We start from the raw sequence: 21,643 nt of genomic DNA on the forward strand, positions 1-21,643 counted from the left end.
AAACGTCTGGTAAGTGACTCGTTTCGAGGTTCCAATTCACAAAGTTCAGCGGCCAAAAACGCTGGAACACAGTATACAAGCCGCGTCAGGTGGCTGAATGGTGAATAAACCATATCTTCTGCCAACGTTTCGAGAACAATCTCTGCTCCCATCCTCAGGGGTGTTAGGTAACAAATGTGTTTCTTTGTTGCGCGCTCGCTGATGCAGCAGCCCGGAGGATGAGAGCAGAGATTGTTTTCGAAACGTTGGCAGAAGATATGGTTTATTCACCGTTCAGCCAACTGACGCGGCTTGTAACCCGAGAATCTTTCATCAACTAAAATGGATACTGGGTAAGTAGGTTCTGAGGATGTGAGCTGCAATGAACTGATTCTGGAATGTAGGCTATGATAGAGGGAGCGGTAACGTCCCTAAACCTTAGTGTTCCACCAACAAAAATCTTGTAATTGCCTACTTAATAACTAGTCATGCTGGCAACAGGTTCATGGAGACTAAAAACGTGTGTTGTCGTAAGTACCGTTCACGTCTAGTCACAAGACTACGAAAAAAAAATCATGATATAAAACTAGCTAATGAATCCTTTGAAAATGGGGCAACACTAAAATATTTAAGAGAACGGTATAAACCGATACTGAATTAATGAAAAAATTAAGAACAGATTAATTTCTAGGAATGCTTTGTAACACGCAGTTCAGAATCCTTTGTTCTCCCATTTGCTACATAAAAATGTAAATATTAATCTATACTTTTACTTATTATTTTGTATGGGTAATCTTGGTCTCTTGCCTTAAGGGAAGAATACATGTGGAAGGCGAAAGAAGGCCGAGAAAATTAGAAAATGAGGAGCTCCACAATTTCACCAAATATTATGAGTAATCAAATATAGGAGGTAAGATGTCGGGTGTTCACGGTGGTGAGTATGAAGGAGGATAAGACTGGCGAGATGAGAAATAAGTTTATCAAATCCTGAAGGGAAGAGACCATCTGTGAAACCTGGGCACATATGAGAAGATGACACTCAAAAGCATCTTAAAGAAAGTGTGTAACGATGTGAACTGGATTCGTGTGGCACATGATAGGGCCAGTGGGAGGCTCTTGTGAACACGCTAATAAACCATCTTATTCCATATATGACAAAAACGGGGCACATAAAAATACAGCCACATTCAAACCAATTAATAACTTAAAACACGAGTTTATTATAACCGACATCAATGTAAAGAGGCAGGTTCTTTAAATAAACAGATAAGTAACAAGTGGACACTTGATTTACAGTATAGACTTTAAATCTGATGTAACAAAATTTACTTCTGTGATGTTTACCCACCCGTTTTCCTAGTCTTGGTCTTATCGCCCGATATTTCCTTGAGAACCTTGTTTTCAAAAGTTTCCACGCGTCTCAACCTTAAAAAACAAGTGATAAAATTACTGATATATTTGCATGCACGTGTGGGTTATTGATATTACTGAGAAATACTAAATTACGTAAGTGTATAACCCACGTAACACAATATGAATTATAAATGTATTTACATTAGTGTCTTGGAAAAACAGACACAAGGATTTCACAACTAAATAATAAGAGCTGCTTCGAAGTATCACTTATCTTTATTTCATAATAAATGTTATTTGTCTCTTTGGCGTCATTAATATTTTTCCGCGAAGATAACGGCATCGGTATATCAAACACATATCTGCAAGAAATCGACTTTTTTTAAGCAACAATTTCTTGGGGCTCCATTAACAAAATAGATGTAACATGGTGAGTTATAACAATTTGAAGCTGCATGTTTGTAGCCGGGCTAATAGTTTGTTACCAAGTCCACGCACACCTAAACCGACTGGTTCACCTAGTTTCACGGATTGCAACTACGTATAGGTACTGAATAGAAACTTGGTCACCTCTGGAACTGTCAGATCTGAGAGACTTATTTCGATACAATATAGCTCAAATTCGAGTTTCAGGGATTAAAACGTGTTTGCAGAAACTTGCGGAATATAAAGAATGCATCGGATGTAATATTCTGACCTTCTACTGCACTTTCTCCAGAGTTACACAGCTTTATAAGGGTATTTTTTTAACCCGACTGGTTTGTTTACTGGTATACCTCTGATACAAACAGATACTCATGGGGTTTTAACACATACAATTGCCATGAGGGCATGACATGGGTTCACATGTGACCCCCTTACGTGTTCGTATATTCACAGAACAAAGACGTCATGCCTGAAAGCCCATAATCCTAAAATTAAAAAAAGTTTAATCTCCAAACACCAGCACCTTATACTTACAAAAATAAAACAAAATAAAACATTTATTATACAAATAAATTGCAACAAGTTTGTGGCGATTGTTTTATTCATTTGTATTCTATTTAACCTCGCTGTCAGTAGCTTAGATCAGTGGTATTCAACCTGGGGTACGCGAAGACATCTTAGGGGGTACGTGAAATTAAAAAATATATATATATTATTTTATGATAAACACTGAATAATCAGTAATGTAATTTGCTTAATTTATTTTAGATGTAAATTATATACTATGTATAACTTGAATTATACACCAACAACTTTGGGGGTACAAAGTTGAAGAGAAATTATATTTGGGGGTACGCGAAGAAAAAAGGTTGAATACCACTGGTCTAGACTATACAGCGTCGGATGATGTAATTCAACGACACTGTAACGAAGACAGGGGTTATACAGCGCAGAATTACAGGAAAGGATTCCAGATGAAATGTGAATGATGTGTGTGTGTGTGTGTGTTTGTGAGAGAGAGAGAGAGGGGGGGGGGTCGCGGTTTGTTTGCAAGTGGCCCTGCTATAAGATATACAAGGAAACACCGAGTAACAGAAATTACAAAATTCTCAGCATTGTGTAACCTATAAAAGTGCCAATCCAGCAACCTGAACTACAAGAACTTCATTTCCCTTGATACATTCATCGAAATGTCCAAATCAAGTAAACAGATAATAAAGACTTGAGAGAATAATGGGCGTAGATAAGATAAGCCTGAAATGTCCTTTAGAAATTATTTTACAAGACGAGAAATGAATGGCAACACTGCAATGGAGTTTGATTTTGAGCAAACAACTTAAGTGGGGTGGTGAGCTAGAGCAGCTAATGGCCAAGAAATGCTTTGCTGTTATGGGATCCACATTTTTATCACCGTGCCACAAACGGACCCACTGAACAGGCAGTTCAGTCTACTGCCAGAGTACATTATCTTAATATGCATTTAAATATTATTCTTCCATCTCTGTCGACTTCTTTTTACTCGCTACACGCAGGTTGGCTCAGAGGCCCACCCAGTCTACAAACCATTGGGTATGGGTCTCCTTCTTCGGGACGTGAATCTGACAACTCATCTTCATCTAGCGCCAAGGTTAAGAACGGGGTGGATTTATACCTCAATGCCCACACATAACAAGCAGGCCTGTAAAACTATGGGGGTCAATCTTTTCATTTGCCATTACGACTAGGACCGGATCACGAGAAGATGGAAAGGAGAACTGGATAGAATACGATAAGGGAAATGTAATTAATCTACGTATAACTCCATTTTCATTATTAATTATTTATATACCATAAAATTTTAAATGGCTAATTTAATCTAAAGACTTATATTGGAGGATAACACTAAATATATCTCAAGCAAACAGGTGTGGACTGGACTCGTTTCCCTAAGAACACGGACGGTGGCAGGCTCTTGCGAACACAGACGTTTCTGGTCGCTCACCTAATAATAAACGGGAACGACAGAAGAGAAAGTAAGGTTTCGTTTCTGGTACTTAAGATGCATCCGTACAAAATAAATGATCAGCCAATTTTTACTGATCACCATGCGAAAAACACGGGCTACGCGCACAACTACGCAGTCCATCCTAGTCATTTTGCAGCAATGAAATCTGAATATGAAGATCAAACTAACTAGTACGATTCCGTCAGTGTGAGCATATAAACATACGATTATAATACCTAAAAGTTTGTATTACCACCACTGTGCATTTCGTCAAAGAGATGACGTCTGTACTCATGCTCTGAAGAACTTTGAATGATACGGTAGTCCTCACGTACAAAAAAAAAGTCTGTGCTGGATTTATGTGCAGGCCTAAGTAAGCTAGACAAATAATATACAATTTAGCTCCATCGCATTATTAAAAGCCTGAAAATAAACACAATATATGTTTTAATTTAAGCAAGCCTGTATTCCTTTGAAGCCCTTAAAAATGCCCGCAATCTTTATATGCCTATTTCTGTGATGTATCATGTAGTCTGTAACATTCTCGCATGTTAAAATATGCCACCTGATTTTGTCATGTTCCCCACATTCGTAACAGTAAATGTTTGTTTCAACAACGGAGTTAGAATAAAACGTTTTAATCTCTCTTAAACATAATTGCATAAAAAACATAATGAATTACAACATAAAATAAAACGTATTTATAGTACCTTCAATTAGTTTGCCCTATCAGCTTTATTTGTGTTTCTATGTCCATGTCTAAGGTTTATTTACATTGTTCTTCATGTTAGCATCGTTTAGTTTTCTCTTAATAAGCGCGTCACAGGCTAGCTTATGGCCGCAAAACATCTATATCCGGCTATGAAAATTGTCAGTGCATTCAGAAGCAGGAAAGAAGCTAAATTGAGTCTAAGATAAGAACTGTGGCCAGCTTACTGAGTCTACAAGCCAATCCTACCTTCAATTAAAGACATCGAATGCCCAAGCACCAAATGGAGGTTAAGCTCTGGTCATCCTTAACCCCTGGACTATACGGAGGAGAGTGCAGGTAGCCTATGCCCCCGAGAAGAACACCTACAGTACCACTGAACAGGAGACTGAGAAGAAGAGAAATATCCACTCTTACCCGGAATCTAACCAAGGTCGCCCTGCAGAGAGCCAGTCACTTCACTGACAGACATATCCCGGATCTACTAACTCTACGAGGCAGAATGATTCTTGAGCAGTCGACAGACGCTCAGATTGTTAAGCAGTTTTGTCTTCTATGAAATTCGAAGGTTTATTTCCGCGTCCAAAAGAGCAGAGCCAAATGACTCCAGTCCACATCCGCCTTAATATCCTCCCATCTACGCTTGGCTATCCACAATTGCCTTCTGGTTTTCGACTAATATGGTGTATGAATTGCCCATTTCTCCCATGAGTGCTGTATGTCCCACCCATCTCACCCTGTACGATTTAATCAACAAGAGTACAAACTATAAAACTCATTGTTACGCTTTCTTTTTAAGTACCTGTAACTTCCTGTCAGCGCCTTTAATTTCCTTGATATGAGAGACCAAATTTCACACCCACGCAAAACTGGTACAGCTTTGTATAATATAGTTAGGAAAGGACATGACACGGGAAGACAAAAGAGTCTTAGCTGAATGGTAATTAACATTTCCCTACTTTAACGTCTTTGTAATTTCTTCATAAATGCAAATTTAATTTGCTAAAGTCGTTTCCAAAATTTGAACTCTGCAACATTTTCCAAAAAAATGTAAACGTTATCTTTATAATATGATTTTGCCCAAAATTCTGGTTCCCGGATTTACATTAAAATACACATTTTGCATATTTAAAAAAAACAAAATGCACAGATTTCAGAGTTGGCATTAATATGACTAATACAAGAAAAAATTTCGTTTCAGTTCCATTCATTAATACGAACCAGATGGCAAAACAGAACGAACTTCAATCGCGAATTTCGATGAAGTAAGTCACTAGGGAGCTAAATGAGCACACAGAAGGCCTATAAATGCACCACATATATAATTAATCGGGTCCGCGAACTGTAATAATATTTTAATGCGCAACGAACTTGCCAGATATGAATCGTGGAAAAGGTGACCCCAATTAATTTATCGGATATGTTGAAAAATGAGGGCGATGGATTCCACGTAGTGGTTAAACAAAACGACACACGTTGCCCGCATGTCTATTACTGATGAGGCATCGAAAGTGTTTTCGTATCTGGCTAGTATCACAGCACAAAATGCCAATTCAGAAGAAATTTTACACATGTAAATCTCAACATTAACCAAGTATTGTATTAGTACGAATATCCTACGCAAATTAACAGCGATGAACCGTAGAAGTAGAACACTTATTGGCCAGGTAAATAAATATCCACGGAATCAGTTAAAAACTCCCATTTTGAGGAAATACAATACATTGCACTGAAGTATGTGGTGGGGTGGATAGATTTTCGTATTCTAGAGACTCGAGGCTTCAGTCTTCGCTATGAGATCTACAATCACAATGACTTCGGTGGATTTCATCTGTCCCTGCAGGAAAGAGCCTTAAAATAGTCACAATCGATTCCTTTCACATTTTTTCTATCATATTCCCATTCAACCTTATCCAACATATGAAACTTCAGAAAACACCATTAAATAAACAATTTAATAAAACACCATTAGTCTATATGGGTTATTCTCAATCCAGTATTGTGAAAATGAAGTATAACATCTACAATCATCTGAGTTTAAATCGGGTAGTGATGGCAAAACAACAGAAAATACCAATGTACAGCTTTCGTCTCCAGATAGGATAATCGAAGTGCAGTCAAAGGAAAGGACAGCGGGTCACACAGAACCTATCATCTCTCAGAACGACGATCCCTGAAACCGTTCAACTGTAGCTTCGTGTGGATCGACACGAATTCAGTATTATAATTCCCTGGTACAGACAACATAACAGAAATGTGAAAGCGTAATTTTCTTATTGAGCACAACGTAACAAACAAAACACAGGTGTTTTTTTTTTTAAATTCCCCCACTAGAACTTAACTTTCACCGGCCAGTCAATACTACATGCAGTTTATAAACTGTACAGGATGTTTTGAAAACATAAGCCCTCATAGCGTTTTCTTTCGTTATGAGAGAAAACGAAGGACATGTTCATGTTTCGTCACTAGGACAGAATCATAATACAAAGAGGGCTAACAAATCCTTCGAAAATGTAGCAAAGTTCAAATATTTCGGAACGACTGTAACGTATCAAAACCACATCCGCGAAGAAATTAAGAGCATATTAAATTCGATCAACTGATGATGACATACAATTCAGAATCTTTTGTCTTCCCATCTGCCATCTCTGAACGCAAAGATCAGAACAAACATAAATATAATTTTACTTGTTGTTCTGTATGGGTGTGAAACTCGGTCTCTCACGTAAAGGGAAAGCACAGACGCACGGGATTTGAGCACAGGGTGCTGAGGAGAAGATTGTACCTAAGAGGGATAAAGCAGTGATTCAAGATACACATACGAATGTAGCGCTAATGGAAATAGACGTAGAAGGGCTTTGGACAGAAAGAATCCGGTGCCGAGCAGACACAGCTCAATGCGCAAGTGAACGTAAGTTCATAAATATTATTTTTTATTATTTAGTCTAATCAAACTAATTCTGTCCTGTCAACAAAACAAAAGAGGTATGGACTGCCCTAGACGTTTTATCCCGTACAGACAAAAAACATCGACGTTATTTCGAGGGGGAGAGAGACCTACATAGAAACGTTGCCTCTAAAAGTGCACGTAAGTACTTGCTAATCCTAATACTGACAATTGCAAGGAACTGAGCCACGATTCCCCGACCCTAGGACCAGCTAAGGGTTGTTTCAGAAACACTTTCACATCGGCAAATAAGTGGAGCGGAATGCCTTTCTATCAGCTAAACCATCAGCCAGCCACAACTGTACCATTTCAAGGCACATGATGTCACTGAGACCGAAGACAGACACACAGCTTGTGCAAACATAATTAGCTGCGGCCTCTATGAATAGTTCTTTAGGCACGTTTTCCAACAACACAATGCCGTGTCAAACCGCATACATGGATACACGAATACAAGAAAAAACTCCAGTCTAACAACCGAGTTTTGCCAAAACTTAGTATGGATAATTTCCTAAATACAATTATTATTACAAACTTATATGACGGCCTAAATACATTACGTCTCAATAATTATTTTATCTTTCCCTGTTCTAGATATTTTGCATTGATGTGAAACTATATATCTCATATTAGGACAAGTACATGTTTTGGGGGGTGTTTTGAGAAGAGGATGCTGAAGAAGAGGGTTTAAGTGACTAAAGACTGGTGAAAAATAAACGACCAGAAGCCTCATACCCTTCACCAAATGTTACTGGGATAATAAAATGAAGGAGAAAGAGATGGGTGAGACATGTAGCACGCAAGAAGGCAAAAAGAAATGTGTACAAAAGCTAACTGGAAAGGTTGTGGAGATAACAAGGAATACCAGGCGTAGATGAGAGGATAATATTAACATAGGCTGGGTTCCACGGCGGGGAATTTGTTGACAAGCTAAGTAACTATCAGCTTCCTGAAGACTCTGCTCCTTGGTGTTAGTTGAAGTTCGTCATTACTACGTCACATTATGAAAACCACACTCACCTATCACATCCTCGAACAGGTCGAGACCAATTACTTCTCCTCGATCTGAATACAGAGACGTGAAATCCCCAGACTAGGTTACCACTACCATTACCACATTACTGCCTGCGAGGTCGACATAAGCAGATCAGGGCCCGGAGTTCATGTTGTTTCTGACAGTCCAGCAGATGTAGGTCAAGATTTCTTATTTTTCTGGTCAAGGGTCCATTCTCAATGACCACAGCAATTTTCCGTTCTTCCCCCATCTCAATGCAAACCACACGTTTACACCCTCTTTTCAAAACCACGATAAATTTTGGTCTTACCACACATCGCATTCCTGCTTCGTATTCGGTAGATCCTAGGTTCAAGCCTCGGCCCACAGCCCAGCTATTCTGCAAGTTTTTCGTAATGCCTTTCAGTTCAACCATGCAAATATAGGAATACTACCCTTAATCAGGCCACGACCGCTTCCTTCCGTCATAATACGACAAATCACAACTTAAAAAAAGGAATGGAAACAACTTACTACAGAAAGAAAATTAACAGGAAGTTGTCCAGTGTCCACACCAAGTTGCATGAGATTTCGTTGACAAGTTTAAAATGTATAAGGCAGCAGACAGACAGACACGATACCATAAGTCTATATAAAGTAAGTTAAAAATCGGTTACAAAAATTACTTCAAATTTTCGGATTGTATTTCATACATTCTTTGTATAAGAAGATCACAGTAATACGTATAAAGGGCGTAAATTATCTCACAACACTACCCGTTACCAACTATGTAAACTTTATCGTATCGGTTATAAAAGATGCAAACTTTCTCACATCCGTTACAAAACGAGTAAACTTTCTCATGTCAGTTAAAGGCCCCCAAACTGTGCAAACTTTCTCATGTACGCTACGAAGGATGTCAACTATCTCACGTAAGTTATAAACATACAACATTTTTCATATCTGTTATGAACTGTGAAGGTAAGAATTCTTGGATATTGTATTCTGGGGCAACCGGTCTACCCAGAATTATTAGTGATGCATAATCACTGTGAATAATTGCGATTTAACAACGAATAACTGTAATTTAACAAAGAAAGCAATAAACGCTTTCGAGAAAAAGTGCATTTTGTTTTTCAATCGTCATGTAAACTACTCTTACTTTTGAACCTATAAAATTCATATTCATAAAACACGTGCGTAGACGATGCGATCTATTTCAAGGTATTATTCAGTAGTTGTCTGGAGAGGATGAGGAAAATGACGAAAACCTCAAATAAGGTTACCTGGTAACAGGAACCAAACTCGGGCACTGCCTGAACATAATTTTACAACAGGTGTTCCAAGGTTCCAAGATCTGGGGTCCACATTCATTGTTTCTGACAGACGAATGGGCTGACAGGTCACACAGGCCGAAATGACGGCATTTTAATAAACGCATGGAAATTTATTTAACATTCTACGAACATACTATCACAAACGGGTTCACATATTACTCAATAATATTTATTTAATTATCTATTTTCAATTACATATTGAATTTTGGCTGTCACGGTTTGTTTCCATTGTAGAGAATAAAACATCATAAAATGTACGTGGGTCGCACAATTTCTGGTTTAGACAGTTACCACTACACTAAGCTGCTATAGATATCGCATCAATACGATTACTGCAAATGGTGATCCAACCTCCACATTATTTAATACACGAAGCGTCTTCCTGAAAGAACCTGCAACTTCCCAATTACCTATTTCATTCGTTCTATTTACGTTTCCTTCTTTTTAACACCCTTTCACTCTTCGTCAATGAGACGAACACTTCACAGTAAAGATGTAAATGTGTAATTATTAGTTCCTTGCCCACTTTCAAAGAAGACTTTTCTTTCCCGTGGTGTACTGTGAATGCCACAAAATATGTTCCAAGTGAGTTCGTTACAGTTGAACAAAGTAGGTTGGTGTTTCGGACAGATCAACTATCCGATTTTTTGAACCATAGTAAATTACCTATTAATCTACTTTCTCGTCACAAATAGATCCCACGGCCACTCTTTTCACTGTCTCAAGAGTTCAGAACAGGCCTATGCTGTCGAAAGATAAGAAAAAGGGATTTAAAAGAATTTTGGGCGTACAAAAATTTAATTGAACGGAGAGGACAGAAATAAGAATGCAATGCGTACAAAGAGTACATTCTTCTGCTTCTTTGTTGGATATCATCGCGATACTTAAATCCTACTCAAATAAGCTATAGAAGTCCACACATGGACTTCACACAAAAGACGCGGTCAAATATCGAAACCAGGATCTGAACCCGCGAAGTCAGTGTTTAGGCGGCGAGACTCATACGGTGCTTTCACAAGAATTTTTATAAATTCGTGGGCTAGTGAACTAACCTAGTTGTGACTCTGTGACCAAAATACAGGCGGGGGAAAAGCAATTTGTTTTTATTTATTTGCACATTTCCTTCATTAATTCCGAACTGGTTTTTCTGCATCAATCTTCATTTCTAAAAAATAAAAGAACGAGGCTTCTTTTTTCTTTCGAAAAAACATGGAAGTAGGCGGATCGTAGAAAAGAACGGAACATGAAAGGGCATCCGAAGAGACTGGATTCTGGGCTTTCGAGTAGAACTGGATACATTACACTCTTATCTTCATTGTTTGTTTCAAAACACAAGTCTGCTCCTAATACCAATACCAATGTTAAACTGAACAACACATTGCAGACATGCAAAGCAAACACAGTTAGGATGTACTGTTATCAACGCCGAGCAGTTCGTAAAACAAAGAGTTTAATGGCATAAAATTCCATGCAATACTGTGAATGACCCACCGCAAAGAAAACACAGGTTTCTCACATGAACTCCTGCAGTATGTGCCTCTATGGCGCATACATGGTCTTCGTTACCAGTTCACAGTAATTCACGTACTTAAAATATTCCCCGTTTTTATGAAACCCTAATGTTCATGACCGTGTTCACAACAGACTACCAATTAACCATGTCCTAAGTCCGTTACATCTGTAATCCTATTTATTTACGATCCATTTTAATATTAGCTTCTGCTCTTGAAGTTATCGGACCAAAATTTTGCATGAATTCTCATTGTCTCCGTGCGTGCTTTAAAAACGTCCTTCGTCGTGAATATAAATTACAAGACGCAATTTTATCCAACTGTGAACTCTCATAGGCCCCGTGACCTCAGTCCCTCAGGACGAGAGATGAGGTTTCACAGGGTACGTTCCTATTTTTATGTGAACTTTGTGTTAAATGCATAAAACTGTATCACTGATAGATCGCATATGTCTGTACGTTCTGTAACTACTCGATTGATTTCGATTAAATTCAGCAAAACATATCGACGCATTCCATTTTAGTGCATTATGGTAAAATATAAACTGACTTTACTATAATGCATTACGTTCATGTCGAATTTTATTTATTTTCTTAAAAAAAAAAACTTGCTGTTGAAACATCGATATACGACATAAAAACAAATCTCACAACGATCTCGAAATCTGGTTGCAACATCAGTAAGTACAATAAACAGCTGTTTAACGAAACATAAAGAGAAATAAAACTGTCGCTTCTCTGCACCGTTCTGACCGTGAAGTTATAAGCCTTTATCAAGAACAGAATCATTGCCTTCATGCACTGCGGTATCTATAATGAGATTAGATTTGGAGATTTACATCTGCAATAAATAAATTCCAAGGCCAGTGAGGACTGGGAAATCTGAAGTTACGCGTTCGGAAGACATGGAGCACACACACTCTCACTTTTGTTTGTAATTCCCGAACAGCATGCGCTATCGCAGACGGTTCAAACAATGAGATGCTGGGTTGTAATCTCGATCCACTTTCTCCTACGCCGCCCTCTAGTGGCAGACGCTTTGAAATCATCAGATCACACATGCAGAGGGCCTACCAAATGCCCAACAGACTCAATGATTATAAAATCTCCACTTTGTTGACCAAAATCGGGATAGGAAGATGAACTAAGAAAGAACGCCAAATAGTGATGCAGCATACATATTCCACACGTAACATCAGCGACTTTGAGGAACAGATTCTAACAGGAAACTTTCCGCGTTGAGGGGCTACTGCAGGGCAGTAGAAAGTTTATCCACTAGACGGAACGTCTACAACGAATCGACGAGTCGCTCAAAACAGACACGGATTATTACGCGGTAGGCCTACTTATTGCAACAGCACAGGGGCAACCACGACTGTTTGTGACAGAAAAAGGTTACACAAGAATCTGTACTCACATTCCAAAACCATGGTGACGCCCTGCACTATGATGATGTCGGTGATGGTGGTGGTGGTGATGGTGATGGTGTCCTTCCATCGATCCACCTGGAAGAAATACAAGAGTAAGAAACACGTTTACATTCCCTGATAAGTACATTACTTCCATCTGCCAGTGCTTTGCTCAGAAACAATTCCACTGACCAGAGAGCCTTTCTTCAGACGCTAATAGTCGCTAAGCTGTTCAAGAAATTCACCGTCTTTTATGTAGCCAAAAAATGGATTACCGTGTTCACAAAAGTCCGATACCGGCCCTTATCCTGTTCCAGATGAATCCAGTCCACACCATTTCCTTTTTTCCCCATTGCTGTTTCACTGCGGTGTGCTACCCCCCCCCCCCAACATTCTAGCACGTGGACCACCCCTTGTCGGCTACATTTGACTGCTTAGGCAATATATTTGCAGCTAACTCCACATCTGGAGGCTACGCACTCCATCTGCACCTGAGGACGGGCCATGTAGTGGTGGCAAACGATCCTTCAGAACACAATCTTGGCAGCTGAGAAGCTGTCTGTCACAGAAACTAATCTCTCCTGAAATCTGTTGACAGTCCAAGCTAAACAGCAGTACACGTGACACACCTCGATGTGGCTGTGTGTGCAATTATTTCTTCCGATTGCAGATGTATGCCCCTTATTCAGTCACAATAACAGCATCAGACGAAGGATATATACGTATTACCAAGGTCCTACCTCATTATGTAATTTTCTTAATCGTCGAGTATTTACCAATAAAATTAATACCACCCATGCAAGTAATATGAAATTAACCTGACAAAAAATTATTATTTTTTAATCCGCAAGTAAATAGGGCGAGGCCCACTGACTCATAACACATGTCAGAACAGCCCGTAAGCCGGTGGATATTGGAGCCGAAGCGTTACTTAGGCAAGTGGTATTCAACCTCTTTTGTTCGCGTACCCCCAGATATAATTTCTCTTCAACTTTGTACCCCCAAAGTTGTTGGTGTATAATTCAAGTTATACATAGTATATAAATCTAAAATAAATTAAATTACTGATTATTCAGTGTTTATCATAAAATAATTTTTTTTTTAAATTTCACGTACCCCCTAAGATGTCTTCGCGTACCCCAGGTTGAATACCACTGACTTAGGCCACACGAATACGCCTTTGCACAATCTGCCTCCTAAACATAGACCAAACATCGTGTTCGGTTGGTTAGCTCTCCTGCTCCATATTCCGGAGGTCCCGGATAAAAATCTCGCCCCCGCAGACCGTCCAGCCTGCTTTACATCGTTTTCCTCAGTTCTTTCAGACAAATTCCGGGATATCATATATTTTGGCTGCTACCGCTTCCTTCCACATCCTTCCCTATTCAGTATTCATTAATCATCCTATCTAGCGACGCTGTATGTGAACCTAATCTTACCTACTGAAAACATCGTTAAATAAATGATGAATAAATACATTAACCATTAGCCTCACCACCGCCCCATAAATGTGCGCGGAGATATTCCACTCTACTGACTAGTGCTTTCTATAGCCCCTCTTCATTGGGGGGAAGGAGTATACAGTTGGAACAATAGCGAGTCGGGTAACTTCACCCCTGGGGTAGTAACCGACAAGCATTGGACAGGGGACTGGGTTGACCTCCAAGAGCCAGTAAGGAAGTGTTTCTTGTACTAACGGCTTATTATTATTGAGTCTATTTCCTATAGGAAGGACGAACAAACACACATGAAGCCACTGCTCAAATAGTACGCGAATGTTATACAGGAAGCAGGTAAGAAGAACTAACGGGTCACGATGTCAGAGGCCTTTATTATGTCCTCAACTCTTTCAATGTTGTCAGATGTCAGGTTTTCGTGGCGACTTGTATGAATATCGTCACCAGATAACTTGAAATCTCACCAAGAAATAACTCGTCTTTTATGGAGAACGAACGTTCATTAGCAGGTTCTAAGTGACTACGTTTCACGCCCTTATTATCAACGAAAGCAGTCGACAACAGTGCTGGTCTCACTCATTGAGTCGATCTAATTTATATATATTTAAGGCGTCGCCGAGAAAACAGTGCAAATTATAATTTGCAGATGGATGTCATTTTGTTTCCTCCTCCGAACAAAATTAGTACATCTCCATTTGCAATCGTTTGTGATTAGCCTGCAGACTGACCAGTTAATAATCAGTAGTGTCGTTTACGAATAGGAAGTAGGACACTCAAACCCACAACAGGCAGGATCGGCAAAGCGCGAACGAATGCAACTCGTCTGCCATCTGGCGTCTACATCACGAACTGTTAGAGCATAGCATGGAAAACTCGCGAGATAGACATCAATACGTTATACCAGAGGTTCCCAAAGTGTGGAGCGCGCCCCCCTGCGGAGGGGTATTGTTTGTATGAAAAACTTTTTTTAACGAAATATGGAGAAACATTTTTAACATCCTTTGCTTGGTTGAGGCAGTTTAGTTGTCTTACAGTGCTGTAGAATTCAAAGCGTATATTTTATTACAGTTTTTAAAATTAAATGCATTTAATAATATATACTAAATTATAAAAAAGTATACTTATAGCTAAATTTTATGTCAAATGTGTTTGCTTGCACTTGTTCTGGAAGGGGGGAGTGAAATTTATGGAATGTTTTAAGGGGGGCGCAAGGTATAAAAGTTTGGGAACCTCTGCTTTATACAGAAAGTCCACTAACTTTCACACAACAGAGATTTCCGCCAAATGATCTCTTTGAATACGTGTATTTATTTTCATACGTAAGAGTTAAGAAGTTATAAACGGCCGTCCTATATAGAAGCCAACGGGTACAAGTCAGAAACAATGGAATGTAACTTCTTATTTCTTGTTTCCAAAACAGTGTCATGCAAACACGAGTTACGTTATTATGAACGGCTAAATTAATAAAACCTTTCGTTTCTTTGTAATATGTTAAATGAAGTTTTCTGACTTTCACTCACTGCCTTCTAAACCATTCACATTTTTCTGTAAGCCTGAATGAATAATTCCGACCCACACCTGAACCGCAGATCTATACTGGTCACCCCTGATACACTGGTGACAACAAAATATATGGGAGATAAACTAGCAAATACAAAATTATTTTCGTGGTACCAGAACCCAGTTCTGTCATGACCTGCACTGACAGAAGTGTCAATCCTACAGTGACAGACGGTAGTACTCCTCAGATGGGGGAGTACACAACGAATAACCACAATACATCAGAGACAAATGCTAACGTACATCGATCCCGCGACCTCAGAGTTTACACGGCTCATGAACGCCAGCGGATTAGCTTTAAATTAGAACACAAGGAAACTCGTTGATCGTTCGGGTTGTAATGCAACGTGGACTTGAACTAACGTTTCGGAGGAACAAATATCCTCCATCATCAGGGTTTCTAACTACAACTACAGACGGCGATACAACGCAGAAGACTAAAGTCGACATCACCGTCGTTAGACCTCTCAAATCTCACAGAGTATGTTATGTTCAGTGCCCAATCACAAAATCGGCAACCAAAATGGCGTAATACCCAACAATTTAATGACAACCATCGAAGGCATGTGAAGAGTGAGTCAAAGCGAGAAGTGAAATGGAGTGGGAACTAATATCGGATACGATCAAGAGGAAAAGCTATACTGTTTGGACTCTAAAGATTATTCAAGCACTAAATTATGTTACTTACTTTTCGGTCATCGTAAGTTCCGAACAGCTTTCTTCTTCCACGAGCACATTAAAATAAAAGTGTATAATACTCTTATTTCAATTTGCTCGTGAAAGAATAGCAAAATATACAGAATAAACGAAGACATGTTAAAAGAACTGAAAACAGAACCAATACTGGACGATGTTTTAAGTATTAAAAAAAATCAACACGCTGACAGAATGCAAACGACACCGAAGAATTACCAACCTGCACAACTAAAGCCAGAATGGGTCAACAAGTGGCCTTCATTGCCAAAAGACGATTACTTCGCAGGCAAATACAAGAACAATTAGGAAATAGATGACTCCGTAACATTAGCAGCCACATCGCACAAAAATATGACAAAATTATCTCACAGACTGTCAATCAGAAAACAATTTCCTTTAACACAAACTTTCAGAAATTAAACAGCGTTGTCAGAAAGGTAGTTCGGATGTTAAATTTACAAGTCACAAACTTACATCTATTATTACCGTTATTATTATTACTTACTTCAAGATCCGCCCAGCTACCTAGTGATTAGCATAATAACTCATTACTCAAACAGTTCTGGGTTCGATCCCAACTTTCGAGAGAAGTTTTACAGTAAACAAAAACACATATTTAGATAGGAGACAGGAAGACAAACACTGCGAAGTGTAATCAAGCTTTCGTCAAGTGTACACAGCTCTAAATTTCGTCGTGAATGTAATTTTTATTAGATAACCTGGCCACATTTTCGAGTGATTAATTATTTATTTTTATGGCTGTATCCTCCATTTTCTTTTTTCTTCCTTCATTTCTGATTTACTGTAGATTCTCTTTAGTTTACCCCGGAAATGTCTGTTATATGAATGGCGAGACATTACTCAAGAGAACATATTTGGAGTTCGGACACTTGCGTGTATCCGCAAAGATGTTATTAGCATTCACTGCGTGACTCCTTCCTTTTCCACTTTGGCTTACTGGTCTAGCAACAATCCAGGTGAATTTACACAGAACCCGTCGTGGTCTTTATTCAGAAACCAAACAGCTGCACGACATCCATGTCCAAAGAGAGAGACAGTCAACACACACAGCATGACCGGGGAGTGGGGGATTCCCCACCCGATACAGCTGATCACGGGTGGGAATATTGCTGGCAAAGGAATCTTTCTGTTGAAAAATTATCCCAAGCTGGAGAGCAACTTGTCTATACACATAAACCGTTCAGATAAATTGATTTCGTAACAAGTTCTCGCCTCCTCTGGCACCCACATCAGTGGGTACGGAGACTGGCACCCCTGAGGCACCCGAGCTACCTAGTGCCTGGGGGTATAGCTGGGCCACCCTATCTCCAGGTTGGGGTTGGGCGTGGGGCTGACAACTCCACCCTGTACAAAACAACTTGTTATGAAATCAGATGAAGCAATTGCCGGATGGACTCATTCACGACGGACTGACAAACAGATCGTCTGTGAATGAGGAAGAATTTAAGAAGCTTTAACGCAATGCACGTTTCCGAAACAAATGTTATTGATACTACACTTTGTCAATGCTGTGTCCTTTTTCTGCCTCTCAGACCTGGATGGGGCGGTAGACCTTCACGAGGTTGCACAGACCAAAAAACTTGGATGCATTTCTTGTTATTCTATACACGATCCACGACCAACGCACCGAGACATCCTTGATTAATTAATACTCTAAGAAGAACATACACCTTGAAGTTTTCGTTATAAAAGTTATTACATTATGAACTCATTTTCCTTTCGGAACAAACACTGTAATTGTTCGCATCTTGATGGGGTAAACCTTCCTGATACTAAAATGAGGAAACAGCTTTAGTGCTGATCCTTCGTGGTTAATAAAGGTGCAACACATTCATAATCATGTCGATTGCGGTAATCCTCCGAAACATTGGTAACTACAAAGCGTCACAACACAGAAGACCACAATCTACAACTTCACAGCCTTGAGAACCTCATATTTCATCATCCATGGGACGTATCGGACAAGGTTTCAACGTGGTCATTTCGAAAGAAATTGAATGATGCTACTTCATATGTAAAGGCTAAACAATGTCGACTATGACAGGTAAGTGATTATGAACGGATTTGGAAGGAGGCAATCGTGTACAATGCCGGTATTCGCCTGGAGCAAACGAGGAAAAACATGAGAAACCTCAGTCAGGATAGTACCTCATAACACGATCTAAATTAAAACAGAGTCCATTAAGCACACAAATTTTTGGTGCTTATTGATTACTAGGTTATTTAACAAAATTGTTTCAACTGCAGATACAGATATTTAATACGGGAATAGATAAGAATTATGAAGGGGGCAGCTGTGGCCATATTCAAACTAATAACATGCTTTCTAATAAGATAACTGAGGAAAACAACGAAAAACCACACCATCAAGAAAGAAAGTTAGTAACTGACACGGATGCGAGTCTACCACTTCCCGAATACTAGTTAGTAGCGCGCTACTGCTCCATAGACCTTCTCCGTTCCTAGATGGCAGCATACAGTAGGTACAGAAAGCCATATAATACCGTATCTGAATCGATAGGACAGTAGGCTTACAGCTCTCTCACTCAACCAAAATAAAGACGGCGAAATATCACGACAATGGGACCGGAGGAGGAGGAAGACAAGACGAAATGATAAAGAAAGGCAGAGTTAAAAGTCAGGCAAATACAGCAACAAACAAAGTATGGCACATTCTGCTACACAAAGAATGAGAATGTGCAAAAACAAGTTGAAAAATGAACCCTTAAGGAGGTCACGAATGAATTTTGTCTGCTTCCCCATTATTCTCCAAAGAAATACAGACTTGCAGTATCATGTTCGATACCCAAGAAGATAAGTTTCAAACAGACACACACAGAATTTCACAAAAGTGGCTGCCTTCTGTGCTGTAGCGCCGCGCAATCCAAAAGAAATTTACTGACATTTCAGAAATACCTGCTGCCTCCATTAACTGGGTGATGAGTAACGCTGCAAGTACTCCTGAAACATCTGTAAACTACTACTAGACTATACAGAGTGCTACAACCCTGATGATTTCATTCATACTCGCCACCTTGATAACCTAAAATCCTACAGAATTTCACAAAACTGGGTTTTTGAACATCATGCCACTAGAGGATAAAAGAGTTTTGTTGTATTTTTAATTTCTTACCATCAATTATATCAACATGGCAGGCATGCAAATTTCTGAGGAATAAATGACACAAACACCGTTTAAAGTAATCCATGGGCCTGAAATTTTGTGCATGATGAGATATTTGAAAAATATGCAGTTTTTGTTGATTATAAAACATCATGAACAAAACTGACAGGTCCTGTGTTTATATATCGAAATTGCTACAATTAAAATTGTGACAAACATTAAGCTTCGACACTTAGCAAAATGTCTGTGGTATTGCAAAAAAACACTAATTTCCTATTCACATTAAACAGTTCAACTTCTATTACAGTACGCAAAACATTAAAACATGTCACTCTGAAAATCTGTCCTACTTTATCCGATACTGATACTGTTAGATGGGCAAATACTAGCCACTACTTGCTATTTGTGTAACAGTATCTGGTTGCTATTTCAGGCTTTATTTTAATTTCTGAATCATGATACTATTTCATTTTAGACAAAGCCATTTGGTATTTTCAGTTTCTGTGTTAATATCTGGAACCTTTCCAGTATTTTTCACTTTTAATTCTGCATAACACTCCATAAATTCCCTAAGGTATGTGACACATCAAATCACCAACCCTAAAATCACAACTTAGTCTTAAATTGTGGCTTTATTTAAACTAAAGTAATTTGCTGAACTATAAGGAAATTTTATTTGCTTGAAATGTCACTCCTTTAACAAAGCAGTAATCATTATATATCTGTACGTGTAAATGTAAAATGTAAAAGGCTTTTCAAGGAGAACAGAGGCTACACTTCACATTTCATCAGAGTGATGATGGAGGCAGAAAGCTCTTCTGAAAGATTAGCAAATATCTACCAGACCACATGATAAAAGACCTCAGAAGACAGTCATCTTCATGCTAAGCCAATAATATTCTGTGGACACAAATATACTGATGACAAAGCTAATAAGGAACTGGTTTAATTTAAGTTAGTATGTAAACTGATTCAAAACACTGTTACTTAACATGTTTTGGTAGATGTAACTATTTCCAACTCATATTCTTTTAGGTTTCAGCAGTCATTACCAAATTAATGTTGAAGATCAGAGAACTGAGTACAGAGTCCTGATGAGAATCTGAGGACTTCTAATTTCTAAAATAAAGACTGTAATTATAATAAACTGCTGATGTGCATATGTACCTAAACTTCATATAAGATGACCAATACTCCCTCTAAAATACTAACGTTGCATCGTGGAACAGGATATGGGCAATTCTACCCCTAGAACAGCCCTATTCTATTCACTTTCACTTGAAGAAAATAACTGAAATTGTGCATCATACAATGCAACTGTACTAGTTAGTACAATGTATATAATATATCACCCTGGCAAAAAGGATTGTTTCAAGTATTATTCTGCCCTAAATGGGCAATCACATTTCAAACTCAATGCTCATTATTGACATCAAAGTACTGTCCACACATTAACGTCTTTAACATATTTACAATAAGGTGATCATAAGATATATATTGTTGGATGCACAGATTATATCACTCAACCTACACCTACCTGAAATTGTGGTTTGGCTGCCTCAGTTCGTTTTCACCTGAACACAACTTTTATAACGAGTCTGTATTCATCAGATGATCGAATATGTCAAGAAATGATTAAAAAACCATTCCTCTTCTTCAGTGTAACCTTATTAATACACTAAACTCAGGTCTTCATCTGAATAGGATATTGCTCTTAAGAGTTAAAATGAATCAGTATTTTTAACCAAATAATAACAGTGCGAACATTAAATCCTTTCTACTTTACATACACAAAATTTACAACGTCTAACGAACACAACCACTTCAGCCATAATCACTGCCTTCTAGATTCAAACTCTACAGTCGACATACAGCATGTCAACACTGGAAGATTTATCTTGTCAGATCTGGTCAGTGAAGAAAGTTCTATATACCATGGAATCTTTATACCTGATAAATACTATGCAATCTTGTGTTACATAAACACAATTTTACTTATCATTAGCTTTCTCGCCGTTAATAATAACAATAACAATTCGAGGACAATAATAATATCAAAAGTAACAAATACGTTAAAACATTAAAGACTAGTGGGAACTATAGGCCTCGCATGTTTTAAACATTAGTAAATATGCAT

General features: G+C 38.6%; 1 protein-coding gene across 3 annotated transcripts in view; it reads right to left on the reverse strand.

The window, feature by feature from the left end:
* lilli (AF4/FMR2 family member lilliputian) overlaps positions 1-21,321 on the reverse strand; it is a 179,281-nt gene extending 157,960 nt beyond the window's left edge. For 2 of the 3 annotated variants that reach the window (XM_022063304.2, XM_022063303.2), the window contains exons 1-2: positions 21,044-21,321; positions 12,657-12,744 (exon numbers count right to left, since the gene is read on the reverse strand). In XM_022063304.2, coding sequence (XP_021918996.1) covers positions 12,657-12,736 — 80 coding nt within the window. In that variant the 5' untranslated portion in view covers positions 12,737-12,744; positions 21,044-21,321. Of the gene's footprint in view, positions 1-12,656; positions 12,745-12,923; positions 12,949-21,043 lie in introns of those variants that run through there. The other variant, XM_087353948.1, reaches the window with a different exon arrangement.
* Between the last annotated feature and the right edge of the window lie 322 nt (positions 21,322-21,643).

This window comes from Zootermopsis nevadensis, unplaced genomic scaffold (assembly GCF_977971745.1).
Source record: "Zootermopsis nevadensis isolate Lab colony 2312 unplaced genomic scaffold, Znev_1.0 Znev_ptg000022l, whole genome shotgun sequence".
Lineage (NCBI taxonomy): Eukaryota > Metazoa > Arthropoda > Insecta > Blattodea > Termopsidae > Zootermopsis > Zootermopsis nevadensis.